The sequence below is a fragment of the Podarcis tiliguerta genome (genome assembly GCF_965153285.1).
Source record: "Podarcis tiliguerta genome assembly, chromosome: 5".
NCBI lineage: Eukaryota > Metazoa > Chordata > Lepidosauria > Squamata > Lacertidae > Podarcis > Podarcis tiliguerta.
Window position 1 is genome coordinate 30,128,709 of NC_139538.1, and position 22,888 is coordinate 30,151,596.

The 22,888-nt window shown below is 40.3% G+C and overlaps 1 protein-coding gene across 3 annotated transcripts in view; it reads left to right on the forward strand.

Annotated features, from left to right (window-relative positions):
- PAX3 (paired box 3) overlaps nucleotides 1-22,636 on the forward strand; it is a 106,196-nt gene extending 83,560 nt beyond the window's left edge. For all 3 annotated transcript variants that reach the window (XM_083442806.1, XM_083442805.1, XM_083442804.1), the window contains 4 exons: nucleotides 2,642-2,807; nucleotides 3,646-3,860; nucleotides 18,834-19,080; nucleotides 21,131-22,636. In XM_083442806.1, coding sequence (XP_083298932.1) covers nucleotides 2,642-2,807; nucleotides 3,646-3,860; nucleotides 18,834-19,080; nucleotides 21,131-21,165 — 663 coding nt within the window. In that variant the 3' untranslated portion in view covers nucleotides 21,166-22,636. The remainder of the gene's footprint in view (nucleotides 1-2,641; nucleotides 2,808-3,645; nucleotides 3,861-18,833; nucleotides 19,081-21,130) is intronic.
- Nucleotides 22,637-22,888: the final 252 nt, after the last annotated feature.

Here is a 22,888-nt window from a genome sequence, read left to right on the forward strand (position 1 = left end):
ATCCTATACAAGTCCATTCAGAAATTCCATTGAGTTGAGCATGGCTTAATCCCAGGTAAATAGGTATAGGGTTGCAGCCTAAAGGTTTGAAATATGTATGCAGACCTAGCCTAGGGATGGCTGAGAGGATAAGGTGGAGATTGTGTCTCTTGGACACCTTTCTGCTGCTGCTTTGTCCTGTAGCCAAAGCTACCCCTTGTAAACCTCTCCATTTCTCTCTCTGCTTGGTTAGCTGATAACATTCATCTAGGAAGATAGCAAGCTGCCTTAGGCTAAGTCAGACCGCTGACCCATCTCTAGCTCAAAATGGTCTGACTGTCAGCCGCTCTCCATGATTTCAAGGAGGCATCTCTCCCAGACGTGCCTGGAGAGGCCAGAGATTGAACCTGGGATCTTTAGCATGCAAAGCAGATACTTCGCCACGCCCCCTCTCTGCTTCCTTGCAAGAGGCCTTTAAATTCTCCGGCCTGCTTTTGCGCAAATGAAAAGCGGTATTTTTTTAAACAGAAGTTATAAAAAGTTATAAGTTCAGTGTGCATAAAATGCTATGTTTGTGTGCACAGTGTATGAAATTTAGTGGAGGTTTGCATTTGCAGAATATAGCTATAGCAAATGCAAAAAGGTGCTTCTGCAGCTAAAGCTGCAAACGAAAGGGTGGAGTCTTTGATTCAATCTTCATGCTAATTGATGACTCATCCCTGGCAACCTGGGTCTCAGAAGCTACCAGCACACTGAAGAAGCAATTTGCTTATTTGAATCTCTCTCTGGATCTGAATCTCTCTCTGCCTCTTCTGGGACTATATTAAGAAGTAAAAGAAAATTGGACGACACTGCTAGTTGTTTAGAACAATGTGTTTATTTGTATTTACAACTTTTTTGTAACAAGTTTAAAGACAGTTTGCAGCAAAGCTTTGGAGCTCTTTCTTTGTTTGCAGAGCTTATTGATTCATACTCTATACAATGTCTGGATCATGGAATTCTGCTCCCATAACTAACAAAATGGTGATGGTAGGACTGGAGGTGGTCAGGAGAATTGCTGCAGCAAGCTTAGAAGTTCCAACTTTTATATCCCACCCACTACCTATCATAAATTTGAGAAGGGGACATGAATGGCTTTAAACTTGGGTTGCAGTATGTCCAAAATTCCCCAGATATAGCTGAAATACTGCAGTTGGAAGCAGTGTCTGGGTGGAAATTGCAAACCCCCCCAAAAAAGTATGTCCAGGAAAATCTGGACATATGGCAACCCAAGTCGGCAGTTTAATTTTCCTTTAAAATAGCTCAACAACTTTGGCCAAAAGAAAAAAGAACAAAAGGGCAACCCTACTTAAACAGAGTCAGGCCCTTGTTCCATCTAGCTCAGTATTGTCTACCCTGACTCTGCAGGGTTTCAGGCAGAAGTCTTGATGTGGTCCACGTGCGGATAGTTTGCTCTCAAGAATTATATGGCTATGAATTAAAGCCCCATGAAAACAAGGTGGGAAGACAGGTAGCTGTTCACTGCAAGCAGCACACCTGGGGCAAATAGCAGCTGGAGGGGGATGATTTCCATGAAGAAATTGCTGGAGGAGTGCGCTGAAAAGTGTGGGTTGAACAAATGATTAACAGAAAGACATGTACATGCTTGGCAAGCAAATAAGGATGAATGCTTATTATAACCCTGCAAATGTATCAGAACAAATGGTCAGTAAAGACCAGACATAGTCTTTATGCAAGCAAATCAGGATGAATGGCCAATAAATGGGTTATATGGAGTAGGCCTTAATTAATTAAAATATCTGATAGTGCACATATTCCTATAAGAGAGCACTCATGGTGACTAATTCCATTCCAAACAATCCAATGAAATAAACACAACACAAGAGTCGGAACAATTTCAAATAAGAGAGCTTAGCCACATTTCTGCTTGTGTCATGCCTAGAAGGCATGGATCTGAGAGGTTTTCCCCTTGCCCCGCTCCTGTCCAAGGAAAAGCCCACTCTTTAGCGAATGGAAATCTGGGGAAAACTTGAATTGATGTTTGCTCTAATTGAGCACTAAAGAGTGTTTTTTCCCAGGGGAAAGCAGCAGAACAAGAGGAAGTGGGGATAAGCCCAGAAAAAGAGACAGCATGGAAGATAAAGCCACCCATCAACAAAGAAATGAAGGCTGATGAAAAGCTTGTAGTGGTTGCTAAAAAGGGGTGCTCCCACAGACAAGGCCTTCCAGTGCATCCTGGCATGTTAGGTTTGACATCAGCCCACAACAGGATGCAAAGAGGGGCTTCTCCATCTTTGGTTATGGGAGGAAGTTGTCATTTAGACATCCTCAGCTCAAGCCACTGAGGGCTTGGCTATAATAACCAGCACTTTGAATTTTAGCCAGAAATGTCTTGGTAGCCTGTGCAGCTGTTCTAAAATAGATGCAATATTAGTGGCCATCTACTTCCCACGAGTTGCTGCATTTTGCACCTGTTGGGTGTTTCTCAGGCCCATCCGTGGCAGCTCAATGTAGCGACTGTGTATTACAGTAATCCAGTTAAGGAGGGAATGTACCACTGTGCCTAGTTTATTGTGCCAAGTGGTTTGGCGAACGCTGAATGGACGTAAAATTGATTGTAGCACCATCTCAAATGCCTCTTTTCCCTTAAAACCATTTGTAGGTGTGGTTTAGTAATCGTCGAGCTAGATGGAGGAAGCAAGCTGGTGCCAATCAACTGATGGCTTTCAATCACTTGATCCCAGGTGGATTCCCACCTAGTGCCATGCCAACTCTGCCAACGTACCAGCTATCAGAATCTTCCTACCAGCCCACTTCTATTCCACAAGGTACAGTAGGAAACAGAACATTCTATTTACTGGTGTTTTCAGTTGTTTTCTATCCTTGGGCAGTATTAAAAATATTAACACAACTTCTTAAGAGATATTTTCACTATAGAAACCTAGGAAGCCAACTTATATCAAGTCAGACCAACAGTCCATCTAACTTCTGAAAACCAAGATATAGCTGATTTGAATTGGTCCCCTTAATTAAAGCCTTACTTTTAATTTATAACACAGCATGTGTAAGCCCTAGAATGGTATGAATGGGAAGAAGTTAAATAAAGCAGCCAGATTCTGTTTTATCAGTGTAGTTAGCTTTTAAAAATCTATCACAATGGATTAGTCCACATCAAGGTGTGTGTGCCTGAGCAAAAATATTCATCGAATTTATGAGTGATAATTGCTTCTCAGTTTCTTTCTAGAAGTTAGTGGAACTTTCTGTTGGAACTTTTTGTTGCTGTGTTACACGAGTTTCTTTTAATGGCCCATTTTAAACATATTAGCCACGGTTTTGCCATTGGGACCATGCTTTGAGCTTATGCGCCTTCTCTTTTCCATGCATTCATTGATTCACTCCTTCACTTTCTTGTTTGCTAAACCCATAGTTTACCTGCTTTCAAAATAACACAGAACCGGGGTTTTCCTGAACCAGGCTATGAGGGAGACGGCTGAAGTGTGAGATTGATGAGGGGGAACACTGAAGGCCAAGGCATGGCATATGACCTGAATAGCGTTAAATATTATTATCTGGCTTGGTTTATTGTTTTCTTGAGTAAGTTTCTCGGTGTAGAATTTTGCATGAAAATTTGGACGATTTGCAAAACCTATTGCCTCTTCCTTGCAGCTGTGTCAGACCCAAGCAGTACAGTCCACAGACCTCAGCCTCTGCCACCAAGCACTGTGCACCAAAGCAGCCTGCCATCAAACCCAGAAAGCAGCTCCGCGTACTGCCTCCCGAGCACAAGGCATGGCTTTTCCAGCTATACAGACAGCTTTGTGCCTCCACCCGGGCCTTCAAATCCTATGAACCCTGCCATTGGCAACGGCCTTTCACCCCAGGTCAGTCCTGCTTTTTCAGACACAGGATTTTTTGTATACCCAAACTAAATTGTCTGTTCCCCAAGGCCATAGTACAATGATTTGCCAAATTTAAACCATAAAGTATTCTTTATATAAGCCACATGATTTCAGTTTGCTGGTTTCCTCCCTGCCCCCCCTCCCTACTGACTGAATCAAAAGTCATAGCTTATATTTAGTTTTAGGCAATGTTTTTTAATGTAATCATGAAAACTTTCTGCGTGCAGTCAATTGTCAAGCATTTTTTTTTAATTTGTCCATTTCTATCTTTAAAAATAATGAAACGAAAATTATCTACAGAGACAATGATTTGAGTTTTAATTCTTTGTCGACTTATAGAGAAAATAATGAATAGAAAATCACACGCACAACCTTAAAAGTAGAATACAAGTTACTCCTGGCTCAGCTGATGAGCAATGCAGATCAGGCTGAGCCATAATCGAGTTGTAAATGCATAAATTAAGAGCATTACTGCACCCAGGAAGCCCATAACTACTTGAAGGACATAATTGTTTTCCTAATTTGCATGAGCTTTCCCTGGATGATCATGTTAATAAATTGCCTTGATAATTGGGTGTCAAGAAGGTTGGTTAAATTTCCTACTTCTGGCATCTGCCTTGGGGTTGACATTATTAGCAATTGCTAAAATGTTCGGTAGTTTATTTTATTAGCGTGGATTTAGCACAGGTGTTTAGAAGAGAGAGCTGTCCACTGAATCCTGAGCAAATTTCACAAAGGGGGGTGGGATGCAATCTATAATTACAATCAGGGATCTCTTCAGGGCTGAGAGTGAGAGTTTTAATGGCTTTATCTTCACTCTGCTCTTTCTTTCTCTGTGTGTATGTGTGTGTGGTTTTTTTTATAAAAAAACAAACAGAGGGAAGCTTGGAATGACACAAATGAAAAGTGAAAAGACAATTATACTCAATTACACACTAATCACTGACTATCACCACTGCCTAAGCAGTGAGAGGGCAGTCTAACAGGCAGAAAATGAGATTTTAATAGCACAAAGGGTGGCCAAACTAACGGCTCCTATATCTTTGCCTCCTTCTCTTGCTTCAACTTGTGGTTTCTATCTTGGGAGTACACTTCCTGGTTTCTGCACCACGGTGATAACTCTGTGCAGCTGAAGAGTTCAAAGGCAACCGAGTTGAAAAGAATGAATAGCAAAGGCAATGAAATAAACATTTTTGCCTAAAGGCAAGAGTTCATAAACCCTTTTTTGTAACAGTAAATGTAATTAAGTTTCAGAGATCCCTGTATAGCACATAGTGGGATGCAAAACTTTATGGCTTTAGACCTTAGCAGAAAAAGAAACCAATAGGAAAACAAGTGGATGTAGTTCCAGTAAGACTTTAATTAATATCGGTTTTGAAGAATCTCCATTTTCAAGTGCAGTTCTCAACAAAAGGCTTGACATTTCATTATGCTGTTAGACTCACAGTGTGCAATGTTCTCGTGACTTAAATATAAAACATTTCCGAGGTTCGGAGTTAATCTATCAAAACTAAGCAAATGCCATTGTCAGCAACAGGGAATGTTTTCTTGGATGAAAACAAAATTATTACATTGTGAAAATAAAATTAAGAGCAACGGCAGATATGTCCTGTGACATTTGGATCAAGTAGTTTCTTCGATGGACATAGCTGCTTATGCCACCGTCATCTTCCCGCTAAATAAACCAACCTCACTTATTCAGCACTGAGATGATCAAGTTGAGATCCTTGAGTTGATAACATTTGTTCAGGTTGTGGCTCATTGCTAAGCAAGCTTGGGTTCTTACAAAAGGTATAGAGTCTAAGGATTCATTGCCGTGGATCAGGGATGCCATTTCAGATTCCAGTTGTGGAATGGTGTGGAGAAGGAGACCGTGTTCAGGGAATGGAAGGTTCAGAACAAATTTCAAAGACTGGCGCTTGTAGATACTCAAATATGCAGTAGTAAAAAAAGGAAAAAGAGGGTGTTCTAAGAGAATTTGTTGTGGCTCTCTTCTTGTTTTAGAAAAACAACTAATTAAAAACAAAATCTATGTTTCAAAGCAGAAACAGATTTTGGAACATCAAGATCAGTTAGTCAAAGTTCTTCATTTCAGAACTTCTATAAGGCCAAGCAGTTGCTATTTTAGAAATTATAACTTCTCAACATGCTGGGGAAAAAAATCAAACATTTCAGTCAAAACTGGAAGTTTTGAATTAAGTATTCACAATGAATTTGAAGACAAGAGATCTGGATTCATTGTGTAACTTGTTTATCTGGAATGTACCCCAATTCAAATTTAAAGTCAAGCACTATTAAATTCCACTTGTTTCAGTGGGAGATATTGAAGCATGTGCTTAGGTCGCCTGTTGAAATCAATGTGACTTAAATCTGTCTTACTTTGGCTGATTCATGATGGCTGATCATGATGTATTCGCAGTAGTCCTTTTGACCATGTTAAGTCTGAATTGCTATTTGGACTGTTTAGAGTTCAGAGAATTTGCCAGACATATCCAGAATACTGCATTTGGCAGCAGTGTGCAGACTGAAATTGCCTAGGAAAATCCACTCAGAAACAGCATTTTTTTTTCCAATTTTTCCAAAAAAGCTATACAACTTCATTCCTGAATTTTCACTGTCTGAAATATGGCAACCCTACGTAATCTTCCACTTGTGCAGTTCATGTGCCCTGTGTATGTCTACTCAGAAGTAAGTCCTAAGAATTTAACCAGTCTCACTCCTAGGCAAATGTGCATAGGACTGTTGCCTAGGATTGGGTAAAGCTTTAAGGAAGGTTGTCTTTCCATGTACTTTGTTTACATTTCAGTTGGATGTAGACATTTCCAACTCAATAATGCATAACTGTCCTTTGGCGTGTCTGGAGTTCACAACTTCATATCTTCCAGATTTGATTGGTTAATGGGGAAAAAAATTGTTTTGGCCCACTAAATTGAGGAATGGGGAATGATACTTTTTGAAACCAAGAGGGGTTTAGAATTTATGGTTCACTTCAATGGCACATATTGCCATATGAAAGAATTTTAGAAATTAAATGCGTCTGTCAAACCTAATGTGGATCTGAGCTATGTTTTCCAGACACCAGAATCTCCCAAGCATGTTTTACTCACCTATGACTTTTTAAAAATGCAGAATCCGTATTTTTGTTCCCATCTAATTAGTTCTGCTGAGCGAGCAATCATTATGAGGCTAGATTTTGGAAGGGAAATAAACATGAATCCATGGGTCTGGCTGTGGTAAAAAATCAGTACCACTTAACAGTTCAGTGAAACAGTGGTTCCCAATTAGCTAAGTACTGTAGACCTGCTGTTTTTTCAACAGCCAAGCCCTGGACACATTATTTTTGAAAAGTTTGCTATTTCTGTGGCAATTTTTGTTATGTGAATGGTGATATGGATCCCCTGGGTGGGTTACGTGGACCCCCTGGGGTCTGCGGACCACCAGTTGGGAACCATTGCTGTAAAAGATTGCTTAGATATCATTATAGCTTGAAAGGCACACTTCGCAACTGATTCAGTTACATGGGATTGTGTATCCATGTCCATTAAAAGGATACTATTGAAGATACCTTTTTAGAAACTTTTGATGTGTTGAATTCTGGAAAAAGATCCATTGTATAAAGACTTGAATTGCTACAATATAAATAAATTGAAATAGATACACACATATTTTTGATGGAAAAGATAATTGTAAGTGGCTGGCAGTGGCTGTTCAGAGCCTCAGGTGAGAGAATCTTCTATATCATCTGCTACCTATTCTTTTCAACTGGAGATCCCAGGGATAGATGTTAGGAGCTTCTGCATTTAAAGCACGTGTTCTATCAATCAGCTACTGTTCCTCCTCAGTTTTTCCTCTTATTGAACATTTATGTCTGTGTGATCCTTGTCATCAATTACATCCCTTTGGCAAACACCACAGGAATATGATATACATGACACCAGCTGGATTTATGGCAAATTCTTCAGCATAGTATGCAATAGGAGAGACAATGTCTTGCTTTAAGATTCACGTGAAACCTTCTCAGCTGCTGTAAATCAACTCCCTTCTGATGTTGATTCTCATCATAGGCCCATAATTCCTGTGGCTTTTCTGAGTAGCATTTTTGTTAGGTGCCTCACTTTCATTGTACTCCAGCACTTTTTCGAGAGGACATCTTATACGCCTTTATGCTGATTAAATGGACCATTATAAAATCACACAACATAGAACATTTTATATATAAACTTTTTATATATAAAAAGCATAAGCAAAACGAGGCTGATATGTATTGTATGTGGAAGGTTTGTGACTGGATCTTCCAATCCTTTTCTCTCTGTCTCTAAAATACTGTGGATGACTGTCAATATATTTAGAAAAGCAGTAGTGCAGAGAGACTCTTTTTCTTTCCCCTACACTATTTCTGTTATTTGTCCTTAGAAGAAATACGGTTGCAGTGGGAGATACAGGTACCTTCATTTTCCTTGAAAGGTCAAATTACAATTACGGGGGAGATTGTGATCAGGAATGGTGGGAACGAAGGGTGGGGATATTGTGATCGCTGAGTACTTCTCTGGGTGCTGTGCTAGCATGCTGTCTGTGCTATGTATGACACCCAGTGTGCATTGCTTTGTATAATCTATGTATCTTGTTTAAGAAGGTCCTTAACATGTGTGTAGTTTTTTGATCCCTGCAGTGGGAAGGAAAGGGGAGACTGAGGGCATTATCAATATAGGCGCGCGCACTCACCCCACTATATATGCATGACACTGGGAAATAATTAAATAATTCAATTCATACCCAGAAATGGTGGGGAGAGAGCTGGAGAGTCCTTGTGACTTGCAAGGAGACCATCCACGGGGCCTGAAGAGGATGTCAGTGAAGGCAGGGGACGCCCCAAAGAGACTGAAGATGCAGCGGGGCTTGTTTTGGCTACTCAGCCTCCCTGTCTAACAGCTGACATGCAAGGCAGTGCAGCAGCAGATGTTGTCCCCTCTTTTTCCAGCCTCCAGAGCTTCAATTCTACTTGTGGATATAGTATTTTTCAGTGCTTTTTTTCTGGGGGGGACGCAGGGGTACGCATACCCCTAAACATTTTGTGACTCTAAATTTGGCTTCATTGAGGGGCAGAATTTCAATATGAGTAGGAAAATGAGAGTACCCCTAAACATTTTTTTTTAAAAAGAAGCACTGGTATTTTTGGTATGGATTGAAGAGACAGCAGCAGAGAGGGTGTTTCGTGGGTGCTCCCATTTTACACGGTCTCACTTATGTGTGCGGGGGCCCAGAACGTAACCCCTGCATGGGGAATTGCCTGTAGCTGCAAACTGTCAAAACATTACAAAACCTTTTTTATTATTAAAAAAAAAACAGCACTGAATCTGAAACAGCAAGGGGAAGGTTCATGGGAGAAGAACAGAGCTGGAAAATGAAAATGTAGTGACAGGCCACTGTAGAAAGACTCTAGTAGTCGGTAGGTAGGCAGACATTCCTTCGAAGGCCAGCTGTTGGAGGTTGAGGAGAGTGTATTGGGGGATTTACAGCTAGGATTTTGACATGTCCATTCTGCAGTGCTTCGATGGGAGAAGGATCGCAGAGTGTTTGTGTGGCCTGTGCTGCCCTAAATGGCACATGATTGTGGAATAAGGGCTACAGTGTCTTTATTGAGTGTGTGGGCGGAAGAGCTGTGATAATAGCCCCATAACGGCTAGTAAATTGTGTGTTGGAGAAGCTGCAGTGAGGTGAACATTCTTCCCTCTGTTCTGGGGATCTGAGGTGCCTTTGCCATGAGGGACTTTTGGCAGAGATGCCTACCCACCCACACCCTCCTTACTTTATTATTGATCAGCTTTGTAATTGACTATAATGCTTGGCCATAGAGAACCATTCAGAGTGCCACGTGCTCTGTGGTCAGTCTTCTGAGAGTGACAACCAGAGCAGAGCAGCTGCTGGGAGAAGCAGGCAAAGACTAGAGCAACTGGTTAGATCAGTGCTGGCAGGTATCGGCAGCAGACATGGAAGGCAATCTTTAAAAACTGGCAGCAACCTTTGGGTTGCAGTGGACATTTTGAGGTGGGGTGGAAGGACTGCATAAAGGATTAACCAGAACTGCATGTGGCCCACAGGCTGCCTGCATGTAGTTTAGAGGGTGGAGGATTGAATCCAGCCTCTAAACACTAAATTGTTCTACAGTAATACCTCTGTGAACGTCTGCCTTGTCTAGTGTCCATCCGCGGCAAACCTGGAAGTACCGGAATAGGTTACTTCTGGGTTTGACGCTCACTTTGCCCTGTGTCCTTTTTGGCTAGCAACCGGGGCTCCGGAATGGATCCCAGTCACAAAACAAGGTACCACTGTATGTGAAATTGCATCATGTATGTTTATATTGGTAAATCAAAAATGGAATTAAATTAAATTAACAAAACAGGGGCCAGGGATCTCAGACCCAGGGGTTCAATGTGGCCCTCCAGTCCTCTCTCTCTGGCTCTTGGAGCTGTCTCCAGGTCATACACCCTCCTGGCTGCAATGTGTCTTGAACTTTGAGAACACCTGATGTTTGCCTGGATGGAGAATAGAGAGCAGGGTCTAAGTGTATGTAGAAACTAGCCTACTGTCCAAAGGTAAAATTTACACATGTTGCTCCTCCCACCTTTGTCTCTAGTCCTGGCCCACTGGCATATGGCCCCTGCAAGGTTTCTCAGGAGGCAATATGGGCCCTTGGGCTGGAATGGGTTCCAAAGATGTGCTCAAAATAAGTGATCAGTACTCTCCAATTTTATCTCCTCCTATCCTATCGTGGGGCCTATACAGTTGGTTCCCATCTGTATGCACCAAAATGGAATTTGTACCCCATGATGAAGGCCCAGCAGCTCCTTAATTTAGAGCTGTTCTGAATGGGTCCTAAAAACATCCTTCTCCAGTCTTGGCTTCTCTCACAACTCAGAGAAGGCCTGCATTTCTCATCAGGCTGATTGACTATTTCTTTGCTGTCTGCTTTGCTCATTATTACCAATACTCGGTGGTGGTGAGAGTTCTTCTGTCACAAATGGCCAATCTTTACAGGAACAAGGAAGTGATTAATGGTGTCAAGATCTAATGTCAAGCATTGCCTATGTTTGTATTTTTTTAAAAGAAATCCTCCCCATCTCAGCATGTGAGCCAATGAAACAAAGCTTTTAACTTGTCATGTTGGAATGGCAATTGGTGATGGCAATGTAGGTAAACAGTATGTTTTGTGATAATGCTGTCTATTCTGACTTCTGTGCACATACTTTGCGGGCTATTTATGTTTTCCTGCAAATGAGATTGTGATATTTTAGTGCTGTTTCTTTTTGGCAAACACTTGTAAAGCCTGAAATTTGTAGGCAAGAGGTGCTAAGTCTTAATGGCCCTGCAGTCAATGCAATAAGGCTCCTGATTTGGCATGTAAGTATTAGATCAAAAGGTTAAGACTTTACTCTTCCGAAGTCTGAAATAGAATACAGGGCAATTTTTCTGTCCTTGCATCCTACTCCGAGCCATTCCCCTCCCCGCTTTGCTCTGTTGCAGAAGGTCTTGCTTACTTTAAAGATTTAAAATCTAAAATAATCTAGGAAAATCACCCTAGCTACAGCCTGCACTACCATGTCCTGTAAAGAATTCAATATTCTTCTTTTTAAATGAAGTTTCATGATTTTGGCATTGCCTTGTCATTTTCGACTGGGATTATGGTTTTTCTTTTGTGTGTGTGGTAAGCTGCTTGGAGATCTTCAGGTAACAAGTCACTAACAAGTCTAAACAGTAGTAGTAATGATAATAATAATAATTTCTAAAGCTGCCATTTTGAAAAATTCCTTTAAATGAAAGTTCAGGATCTTATTGGAGTAACTGATAGTTTCAGGAGCCACTGAGGTTCTTGGAAAACATTCAGTGATTCTGGAAACACACATAGCCAGATTTGGGAGTATCAAGTACAGACCTACAGACTAAGCTGAAATATGAAATATGTTTGGTAGCATATATGCGGTAGTGCACAATTCCTTCCAGTATTGCCATTCCTCTTTCCAAGGAAGCAAGAAATGAAGCTTGTTTTGGATAACACAGACAAAGGAGACCATATATCTGATGTGCAGCATTGTAACAGACCCCGAAGAACCGCTATTGTGGTCCGCTCTCAGACTGGATAGTTTGGTTTGAGAAACAGCATTGCCCACCAGGACAACCCGCACCCAGTGAAGGTCTTTGGATATAATATGTTAGTTGCTTAATCATCCTAACTCTAAAACCAAGTATACCCCATTGACTTTAGTAGGACTGACAATGCTTCATCACATTTCTCTATCCCCCACATACTCACTTTAGTGAGAGACTTCTCTGTTGCGACAGTTAATCAGTGATATGCATAAAAGAAGTTTCAAACTCTTGCATATCTTTTGTGACACTTGTGAGAAGCGAAGAAAGAAAGAGAGAGGGAAAGAAAACTGTTGCTGAATTTTAACAGGGGGATGATATGTTCACCTATTACTTGCTTTTCATTTATTTATTATTGCATTTATATCCCATCTTTCCAGCTCAAGGTGAGGTACATGGTCCCACTGCCTCCATCTTATCCTCACAGCAGCCCTGTGATTAGGCTAAGAGACTGTGACTAGCACAAGCTTACCCAGGGAGCTTCAAGGCTAAATGGGGCTTTAAATCCTGGCTTCCCAGATTGTAGTACTGTACAACACTCTAACCACTAGGCTACACGGACTTTTCCTACTATCTTTGCAACAAGAGGTAAATCTCAACACAGAGCTGGATAAGCAATCTTAATGGATCATGTAGGAAACATGCAGCCTGGTCTTATGTTATTTAAGCTAAAGACATTCCCTGTTCCTGAGAGATGCAGGAATTCCCTGGGCTCCACATACTCAACTTTGTTGCCAAAAATGTGAGGGAGTGACTAGGGACAATAGTCCATGAGCAAATGATGGCTGCTGTGGCTTTTAATATTGATGATGGTGATGATAAGATAAGTAATTATATAATGCCTATCAAGTCATTCACATGCATTATTTCTGCAATCCTTTTCTTCATATTTTTTTATTAGTTTTCAAACAATTTAACAAATCCGATTCAGTTTCAATACAGTATTCCTTTAAGAGTTTGACTTCCCATCCTTACTTCCTCGATGCTTCTATTCAAATCATTCATTTTCCGCCATATATGTAAGGCTGAAAGAGAACTTCTAAGCGAGTTCGTGGTTGAGGTGAGATGATCCCTTTAAAGGCTGTAGTCCTCGACACGTGTTCAAGCCTTGTGAGAATTGAAGAGGTGGGTTGCAGAATGTGATTTTTTTTTTTGAGGGGCGTAATTTTTTTGAGGGCCGGGGAGGGGGGGAAAGGGGAGGTGGTTTCCTAGTGAAAAGAGAGCACAGCAGGTAATGCCATCCATCTTAGCAGCAGTTTGAAATGTTCAGTGTAGTGATGAATGAGGGTATCTGACCCACATCTGTTTTACATTAGAATGGAACACTGCCCTGACATCGTTAGGAGCATTTGTCAAGATTCCCTGGACAGAGCTTCTGTAAATTACATGCTGCAAATGTGTCAGGGTCAGATAAGAGGATATCATTAACTCCACCAAAGTTTACTCATGATCCTGTCAGTTCAACTTAATACGTTAACAGCCAACAATTTTCTTTGTGCTGTTTCATTAAATCTTTCAATCAGGGTGAGAGAGGAGGGAGGGGGAAAGTATAACTGTAACCCCAAAATATAGAACGTGTTTGCCTCCCATAAATCATATTAATTGCAGACATGGTCACAGAGCATATTAGATGCAGGCATGCGTAAATGAATTAAAACATGTGAGGATTTTATGATGCCTATGGTAGGTCCAACTTGCTATAATACTAATCATGTTAAGTGGCATCGCATTTCATTTCAATGAAATAACCTTTTTCTCAGATTAGCGGGATTTACATTATTCAGGATAGATGGACCTGCCATAATAACCTAATAATAAACCAGATGTTGCCTACATATATTTAAGATTTCATCACTCGCCTCAGCTTAAATACAGAGGGTCAGCTCTTCAGCTGTTGTGGGGATGGGGCATTTACACCAGCTGAGTTTCTTTGTTATTTCTGGAAATTACAGCATCTCTGTATATTATTGGATGTTTCTTAGTTCAATGCACATTTAGCAGCAGGCTTAGTATTCTATGCTTGGGAGCCTGCGCTCAAGGTAGAAAGTGGGACCCACAGTGTATTCTTAGAGAGATGGATGGAACATATTTGATAATGGGACATGGCAGTTGAAAGTATGAACCTATTCGGCATATATCAAGTGAGTTTTCTTGCGTAATGTGATCCCAAGTCCACATCAGTTTCTCTCAGAAGATCAGAGCACTATTTTGCCTGGCTTTTTGGAAGCAACAGAATTTTGTTGAAAACTAATATTAACAAATGGGTTTTCAGTATCATTAAATTTATTTGTTTGACCTCTGCACATGATGTTCTACATCTACTGTGTCTGGAGGGTCCACACATCCATTGTATCCCCAGGAAAACTAGGGGCAAGTAAACAGGGTGCTTTTGAATCATATATGCAGGGCTTTTTTTCAGCCAGAACTCACAGGAACTCAGTTCCGGCACCTCTCTGATGGATGGCATTGCCATTATAAGAGAAGAAGGGTAGCGTTTATGGTGAATTCTGGCATCTCTTTTTCTAGAAAAATAGCACTGCATATATGTATATTGAAAATTTGAGCCCTAATGAAACTCTGGCAGGAAACGGCAACATGGATTCAGCAGGGCTGAAAGGCCACATGTTTAGCCTTGCCCCAAAGGTCACATGGTTCTACCAGCCTCCGTTATAGAGAGAGGAAACTTCTGAAGCAAAGGAGGGACCTTCTGAATCAGTGGAGGCTCCCATGCAATTGAGAATCCAGGGCCATAGGTGTGTGCAAATAAGGCATGCAATCATTAGTTGTGTAAACTCAAAGGTTTACACCATTTGGAGGGCATCTATTGTATTCCTTCTGAAGTAAATATTGAAGTTAGGTAAAACATAGGAAATACTTTATTTTCCTCCTATGCTTTAATCACGTAAAATATGTAGCATATTCAACATCTGGTTTGACCTTTGGCTTCAATGGAAGGGTGTTAGATTTTAATTCTAAAGGGAGTGGAACCCAGTTTAGCACATGCTGGGTGCAACCGAATTCTATGCAAGTGGTCAAGATAGCACTGAATGAATCCCATCAGGAGGAACTGAACTGCTGGGCTTTTTCTTGCTGGCTTTCTGAAACCATTTAGCAGGAATGGAACTATATCCCCAAACAGCTAACATTTGTGTATCTCATATTCATGTTTCCCTTTCCCATTCATTCTTGGAAGCTCAGAGTAAAAGATCCTTAAAACACATAATGCCTAAAACAAACATTTAAATAAAACAACAATGTCATAATACAAGGACAAAACAACTTCCCCTACCCTTTCTATCAGCTTGTTAAAATGTCATGTTAGCACAACAGAGAATGCAAAATAGAATTATTTTTTCCTGAAATAGATTTAACTTTTTTTAAAAAACAAAACAAAACAGTATATATCATAGAGAAGCAATTATTTCTCTTTTTACAGTTCATTGTTTCTTTAATGCCACCATATATTTGCTCTCCTTTTATAGTTTTTATTATTATTTTTTTATTTAATCATATATGTATATATGGAAGACTTTCAGAAAAGCCACAGAATTGTAGCTGGAAAAATCTCTACTGCAAGTCAGTTCACATCTGTAGAAATTTAGATCCAGGTGTAAAATATACTGCTTATCTTGGCCTGTCTATCAGGAGGGGCTTCAGAAGTTGATGGACTCCAACTCCCATCAGCCCCAGCCTGCATGGCCAATGGTCAAGGATGGCAGGAGTTGTAGTTAAACAACATCTGCAGGTCTATAGGTTAACTGCCCTGCTGTGCATCATTTACTTCTAAAGTCCTTGGGAAGTAGAGGTGCTCAACATGTCTCAGGATAAGTCTTTTAATTGCTTTCCTAACAGAGCGATTAGGGTGAAGCCAGCCATGCCCTTCCTGTAACTCCTTGTACTGGTGCTATAAGGTCACGACACATACCGCAAGAGAGAGTTTCTGCCTTTAGGCTACTTCCCTTATAGCTTTCAAAGAGAAAGGGCCCAAAATCTAATTACCTAGATGCTAATCAACTGCAGCACGAATCCAAAAGACTCTGGAAGTATTTCCAATATGACAATTTTTGCTCTGATTCTACATTATTGTTTTTCCATCCATGAAGATTAGTTATTTATGAGTGTTGTGTGGTTGGATATGTTAGGTAGTGCCTAACACTTGACAGAGGTGACTGAAACAAACATTGGTTAAAATGGGGGGGGGGGATGAAATTAATTCACCTCGCAAGTCCACTTTTACCATGTGGGCATGACAAAATGGATGCCTTTCAGTGAACATCCAGAATTTGGTGGATGGTGATTATTCATCAAAAGTGAAACCCGAAATTCTTTATTACTTTTGTATCCCACCTTTCCTTCAAGGTGGCACACCAAGCTCTCTTTCTCTCCATTTTCTGCCTTACAACAACCCTGTGAGGTAGGTTAGGTGGCGAGACAGTGAGTGGCCCAAGGTTACCCAGTGAGCTTCATCACTGAGTGGAGATTAGAACCCCAGTTTCCCAGGGATCCATCTTTAACCCTTACACCACTCTGGCATTCAGAATTTCACATAAAACATTGGTAGAGCACTGTCTGGGTTTTATCTCTGGCATCTCCAGGTGAGAGCTCCTGCCAGTTAGCCTAATTTTCCTCAAAAACAACAGAGAGTAGTGCCAGCATCTCCTGTTGAAATGAAATGGCTCACACTGGTCCTTGATGGCAGTAATGGCTGAAAAGAGTTAGAGTCATGGGCTTAAACACCACTTGGAGCTCCTTAGAAGAAGTGTGGGATACAAAGGCAATATATCATAACAGAGCTTCTCTAGATCTACTCAGGATTAAGGGCTGGATAATCTTGCCTATGCAATTTCTACAGTGGGAATAGATTTCCACCTGCCCATGTGATTGCAATTAAAAACACTTTCCAGGCAGTCCTAATCATATCAGATTCCCTGACGATTAAGGTGATCTCAGCACCACCACATCCACTGTTTCTCTGAAGCATGCTGGGTTGATCTCATAGACAGAACCAACAGACAGGTAATTCATGGAATTTGAGGCCATCAGTGACTACCAGCTATGATTGCTATGTTCTACCACCGCTGTTGGAGGCAGTATGCTTCTGAATGTCACTTGCGGGGAATCACATGTGAGGAGAGTGCTCATGTTCGCCCTCCCATCAATAATAAACAACTATCTGACTTTTAGAAGACATCTGAAGGCAACCCTGTTTAGGGAAGTTTTTAATGTTTCGTGTTTTATCGTGCTTTTAATATTCTGTTGGGAGCCACCCAGAGTGCTTGAGGAAACCCAGTCATATGGGCAGGGTATAAATTATTTTATTTTATTTTATTTTGCTTGTGGGTTTCCCATGGGCATCTGCTTGGCCACCGTGAGAACAGAGTGATGAACTAGATGGGCCTTTGGCCATATCCAAACAACTCTTCTTATGTTCTTAACTACCCTGAGTAACATCCAGATTATGAGTGCCCCTGATCCTATAAACATTCAGTTGGGAGCAGGTCCCATTATTGGAACTTGTATCTGAGTAAACATGGATTGAATAGAGTTGCACAAGGCTGGCATACAGCTTTCATAGACAAAGCAGACTGTTCCAAATAACTGCAAAAACATGTAGAAGTGCCATTTTTGCCCTATGAAAATCAACCCTAAGAAACTTGCAACTGTGTTGATATTGGGAGGTTGCAATGGGTTCTGTGAGTGATGCTCGGATCCTCACATCTCAGTTTTAAAGCAACCCAGCAACTGGATTTAGCTGGGATCTTGCATTTGCATCAGTCAGATGAAATGTTTAGCAAAACTGCAGAGCTGAAGATGAGCAGGATTTGACCTATTATGCTAACTACAGCAAATAGGCAAACCTGTCTCCAAACAGCTAATCAAGTTAACAATCTTATTGTTATGCAGTTCATTGAAGAATTTTAACTTTCTGATAAATAATTTGTACTTTAGCCTCTAATCAAATCATGAAGGTTGTGCCAAAATAAATATCTTCTAGGTTTACTGTTTTTGACATAACTCAGGCCCAAAATGAAGTCCTCCCCTCCCACTGCAATCCATTATTTCTGAGTCTTGAAAGGACGAATCTCACAACCCCAAACATTCCTCAGAAGGAGACTTCACCAAGTTCAGTGGATCTGAATTCCTAGTAAACAGATTGCCGTTGAATTCAAATACAATTATCCTCAAAATACTTATGCTAGCAGTTGGGGACAGAGAACCTGTGTTATATTCCAATTCCCATCAGTCCCAGCCAGCTCAGAGATGGTGGAGCTGCAGTCCAACAACATCTGAAGACCACAAATTCCTTCAGAAGGAGATTGGGGGTAATAATAACAACAATAAAATCTTCTGATAGGAAAACCAGCTATGTGAAACCACTTTTTGAATTATTAGGTCAAAGTTGGTTGTCCATTTGGGAGCACTAGTTTAGGAGGGCCAGTGTGATGTAATGGTTTTGGTGTCAACCTAGGCCATGTGAGACCAGGGACAAATCCTCACTTGGCCAGTCACCAACTCTCAGCCTATGAGGACAAAATGGAGAGTGGCAGTGAATGATGTATGCCAACGTGAGCTCATTGTGAGATGTGATCAGTCATTATAGAGTCAAATAAATGGTATTCCTATACGCTACAGATACTATTTTATTTGGGTGGTGGTGATGCAGCAGGGCTGCCAGTCAATCTGTTTAAACATATGCCATATCTATTTCTTCTTGAAATTAGAATGTCAAGAATTAGAGACTTAATATTCTTGTGGATTGCTTAATGTATAGTTTTGCATGTCTATTAACCATTTCCCCCCTTTTTGTTTTAGGTAATGGGCCTCTTAACTAACCATGGTGGTGTACCTCACCAGCCCCAAACTGACTATGCCTTGTCCCCATTAACTGGGGGTTTAGAACCGACCACTACAGTATCGGCTAGCTGTAGTCAAAGACTAGATCATATGAAAAGTTTAGATAGCCTGCCTACATCCCAGTCGTACTGCCCACCAACATACAGCACCACTGGTTATAGTATGGACCCTGTCACGGGATATCAGTATGGACAATATGGACAAAGTGAGTATTAGGTCATGAACAATCTATATAAAAGCCAGTTTTGGGGTTCTGTCTTTTTGTCATGTAATTGGATGTCCTCCAGATGGTTTGGACTTCAATTATCATCTGTCTGGAGGGCACCAACTTGGGAAAGGCTGCTCTAGCATTGCAGGGCAACAGTTGAACAGGTCTTATTTGAGACATCATTGAGTTGTGCCAGTTCCATGCAGTATACCAGTTAGGACCACCCTGGTACTGTCCGAACTGGTCCATCCTCTAGCATGAGCCAAAAACAGTACCCAGGGTAGAATTATGAAGCTTCAAGGGTGGAGTTATGAGGCTCAGTTCTCAGTAGTGTCTACTGAGTTCAGTGATACAGCTGGAAGAACCTATCTCCTATTGAAGACAAAACTTTTAAGGCTCTCTTAATGCACAGACCCCTTCTTTCCTGATGACTTGTGCTATTTCATGCTGTTTTAATTCATCATGTATGTTTAATGGTTTATCATGGCTTTTTATGGATTGTATTTTGCTGGTATCTTTAAGCTGTATAGAGTATGTGTGTGTGTGTGTTTTCAAAAGGGGGTTAGACATTTTACAATAAATAAATGATGGGAATTTTGCAAGTTTATGAAAAACTTTCATCATCATCATCATAGTTCTTGAGAATCCAAGTCCAAACCTGTTTTTAGCCTGAGTGGTTGTTATATCAGAGGAATGAATGAATGAATGAATGAATGAATGAATGTTATATCAGAGGTAGGAAACCTCCAGCATTTGAGATGCTACTGGACTCTGTTCCCATCAGCCCAAGCCAGTGTGGCCAATAGTCAGGATTAATAAGAGTTGTAGTGAAATATAATGTGTATGTATAATATGTAGCTAAAAATTCAATAAAGATCATCTTGAAGAGAGAGAGAGAGAGTTGTAGTCCCAACAACATCTGGTGGGCCACAGATTCCCCCAATTACCTTGGCAAAGTAAATTTCATTTAGGCTGCAATCCCATTAAAATCAATGGGGCTTACTTCTGAACAAACAGGCAGAGGATTGCACTATAAGCCTCCATTCTGCATTTGTAAAACAGAGATTATAATAGCCTGTATAAATTGACATGATAAATTATACCTAATCTAACTCTTCTTGACTTAAGTATAGAGTTTGCAAATATCAGTATTCCCAGGGGCCATGTTATTCCTAGAGTGATCCAGGCAGCAAAACCATATTTCAGTGCACACTTGACAGGTAGGCAGGCTGTATAATAAAGTTAGTGATATTTAATAATAAAAACTTCGTAGTTACAAAATTCATTCACTCCTGCCAAGGGGAATGGCCAAAGGGGTTGTATACAACCCCTCCAAAAGAGATACTAACACTCAGGTGTGAATTGTCATTCTCTCTTCTTCTGGGACAAAAATATTTTCCTTAGAAATGAAACGATGGTCAATTGTCTAACCCATTTTAAATTGGGTAAGATTATTGGGTTGCTCAAACCATTAACACCTCCTCCAAAACAACAGGAGTCTTATTTTGACCATTAAATGCGATGCATACAACTGTAATAACAAAGCAAGATGAAAATGTTTGCCCATAAGAAGAAATAACAAGAATACATGTAAGTCAAGAGCGATGGTGAAGCACATTCATTTTCTTCCTTTCATAGTAGAGCTACATTTGCTGCTAAGACAGTGGATTGTTCCAGCAAGATTTCTGCTGCATAATTATTTTCTAAAGTGATGTCAACAACATCTTGATGTTATTAATTGTTGAGACATGAAACCTGATTGCCATTAGGTAAAACAGAGGGGTTGTCCAAAATGAAATAACCACTGGCATTCCACTATTAGAAACACATGTTCTTAATGAGGTCAGCTCAAGAATCATTATAGTATATAATCCCAGATACATAGAGTTTTGTCAAACTTGTCCTAAAAATAAAAATATTAGGCCCTTTCCTTTGATATATCAGTATTAAATATGACAATGTCAACCTGTAGTTGACACTGCCCCTTGCTGTGAGGTTGTCACAGCATGACTTAAAAAGCTTCTTTTGCTATTTTCTTTTCTTACAGGTGCCTTTCATTATCTGAAGCCAGATATTGCATAAATGAACTGCCCACTCCAAGCTAAAGCCAGTCTTGTTCCTGGTCTCACTCCAGTATTTGGAATGGAGCGATCTTCTCACCAAAATGAGGCCCAGAACGGAGTGATCATACAAGAGATAATGGGACTGTTATGTTTTTTCCTCCAATCAATGCTTTCAATAAGACATTTGGACATGTTGGGTAAAGCAGCTCGGAAGACAAAGACCATGAGCCATAACACAAATAAAAAGCAGCACAGTTCAGCACTGATTTGTATAAAGAAGGAAAAAAAATGGCAGAATGTTTCATACTGCTGGGGTGCAGTAAACATTCCATTTTTAGGTTGACGAAGAGGCATGGATTAATTTGGACACACCATGTTCTAGAATATGGCATGGGATATTCTGCAAATTCAAACCATTTTTGACATTTGATGCCGACTTTTGACTCTGCTCAGTTTGCAAAGCATGGGCAGGAGAACACTGTTTTACACACTGGAAACTCAAAAGGAAATGTTAAGGTCCGTAGGAAGCTAGACTAGATGTTTGAAGACTTCCAGAAATAAGTTATTGGCTATCTTCTTGTTCTTTGTAATCATATTGTTGATAAATGTCACATGCGAGGGTTTTCTTTTTCTTCATTGCAGCAAATGAAATAATTGTGTAACATGAAGAAAAGTTTTGCAAAAGTTTTTTGTGCGTGTGAAGTTTTCCTAGTCCGTGATACCTCCTGGAAGAATCAAGCAACAACAAACAATACAGAATACCTTTGATTTCCATGACTGCTTAACAAAGTGCAATATGGCGTACCTCACCAAGCCTTGGTAACATCCAAGGCCTTATATATAGAATCAAAATTATATTTTTCCAGGTACTTTTATTTTTTCAGTACATAGTTCACTCTTTTAATATGCTGAGGTGTCACAGTCTCTTTAAATGATCTCCAGTTTCTTAGTTTTGACAGGTGACCATTCTGGGGAGACAACACATTTTAAAATTCTTATGTTTACATTTATTATTATTATTAGCAAAATGCAGGACATAAATCACAATGTCTCTGTAGGTGACATGTAATTTTAAATTATACAGTGGCATCCAATATATAAAGGAAAATCCAATGGAAACCAAGGTTTACATACGTTTTTGTGTTGTGACATTTTCAAATGTCAATAAATTTGTGTTTTGAAATGTTAGGAGGGACAGGAAGATGGAAGGCAGTGTTATTTATTTTTCTTTATTCTTGGAACAATGAGTGAGGTAGGGCACAAATACATTCCTTTTAGAATTCAACTCAATGAAAATAGTGAGTTAGTAAGACTAGGTACAGAGATTAGTTTTCAGATTGGTCTTAAAGGGTGATGGAACAAAAGAAATACTATCTTTGTGTTACAGCCTCTACCAACAACACATGTGTTGTAAAAAAAAAAAAAAGTCTCATATTAAAAAGTGCAGTAAATATTTACTATTTATAATGAATAAACAGCTATGAAAACTTGCCAAGCACTCATTGCTTTTGGTCATAAATTGTGCAAGCAGCAATGATATAGCATCAATGGGCTTTCAGGAAGTATTGTTGTTGTTAGTGCTATTAGTGCTTCTCCCCCCCCCCCCCCAAAAGCATCACCAATGTACAATCCACTCTCCAGAGTAATGGGAGTAAAATGACAGTAATACAGGGAGCTGCCTTGTACCGACTCAAGCCATTGGTCCATCTGGCTCAGTTTTGTCAACACTGATTGGCAGCAGT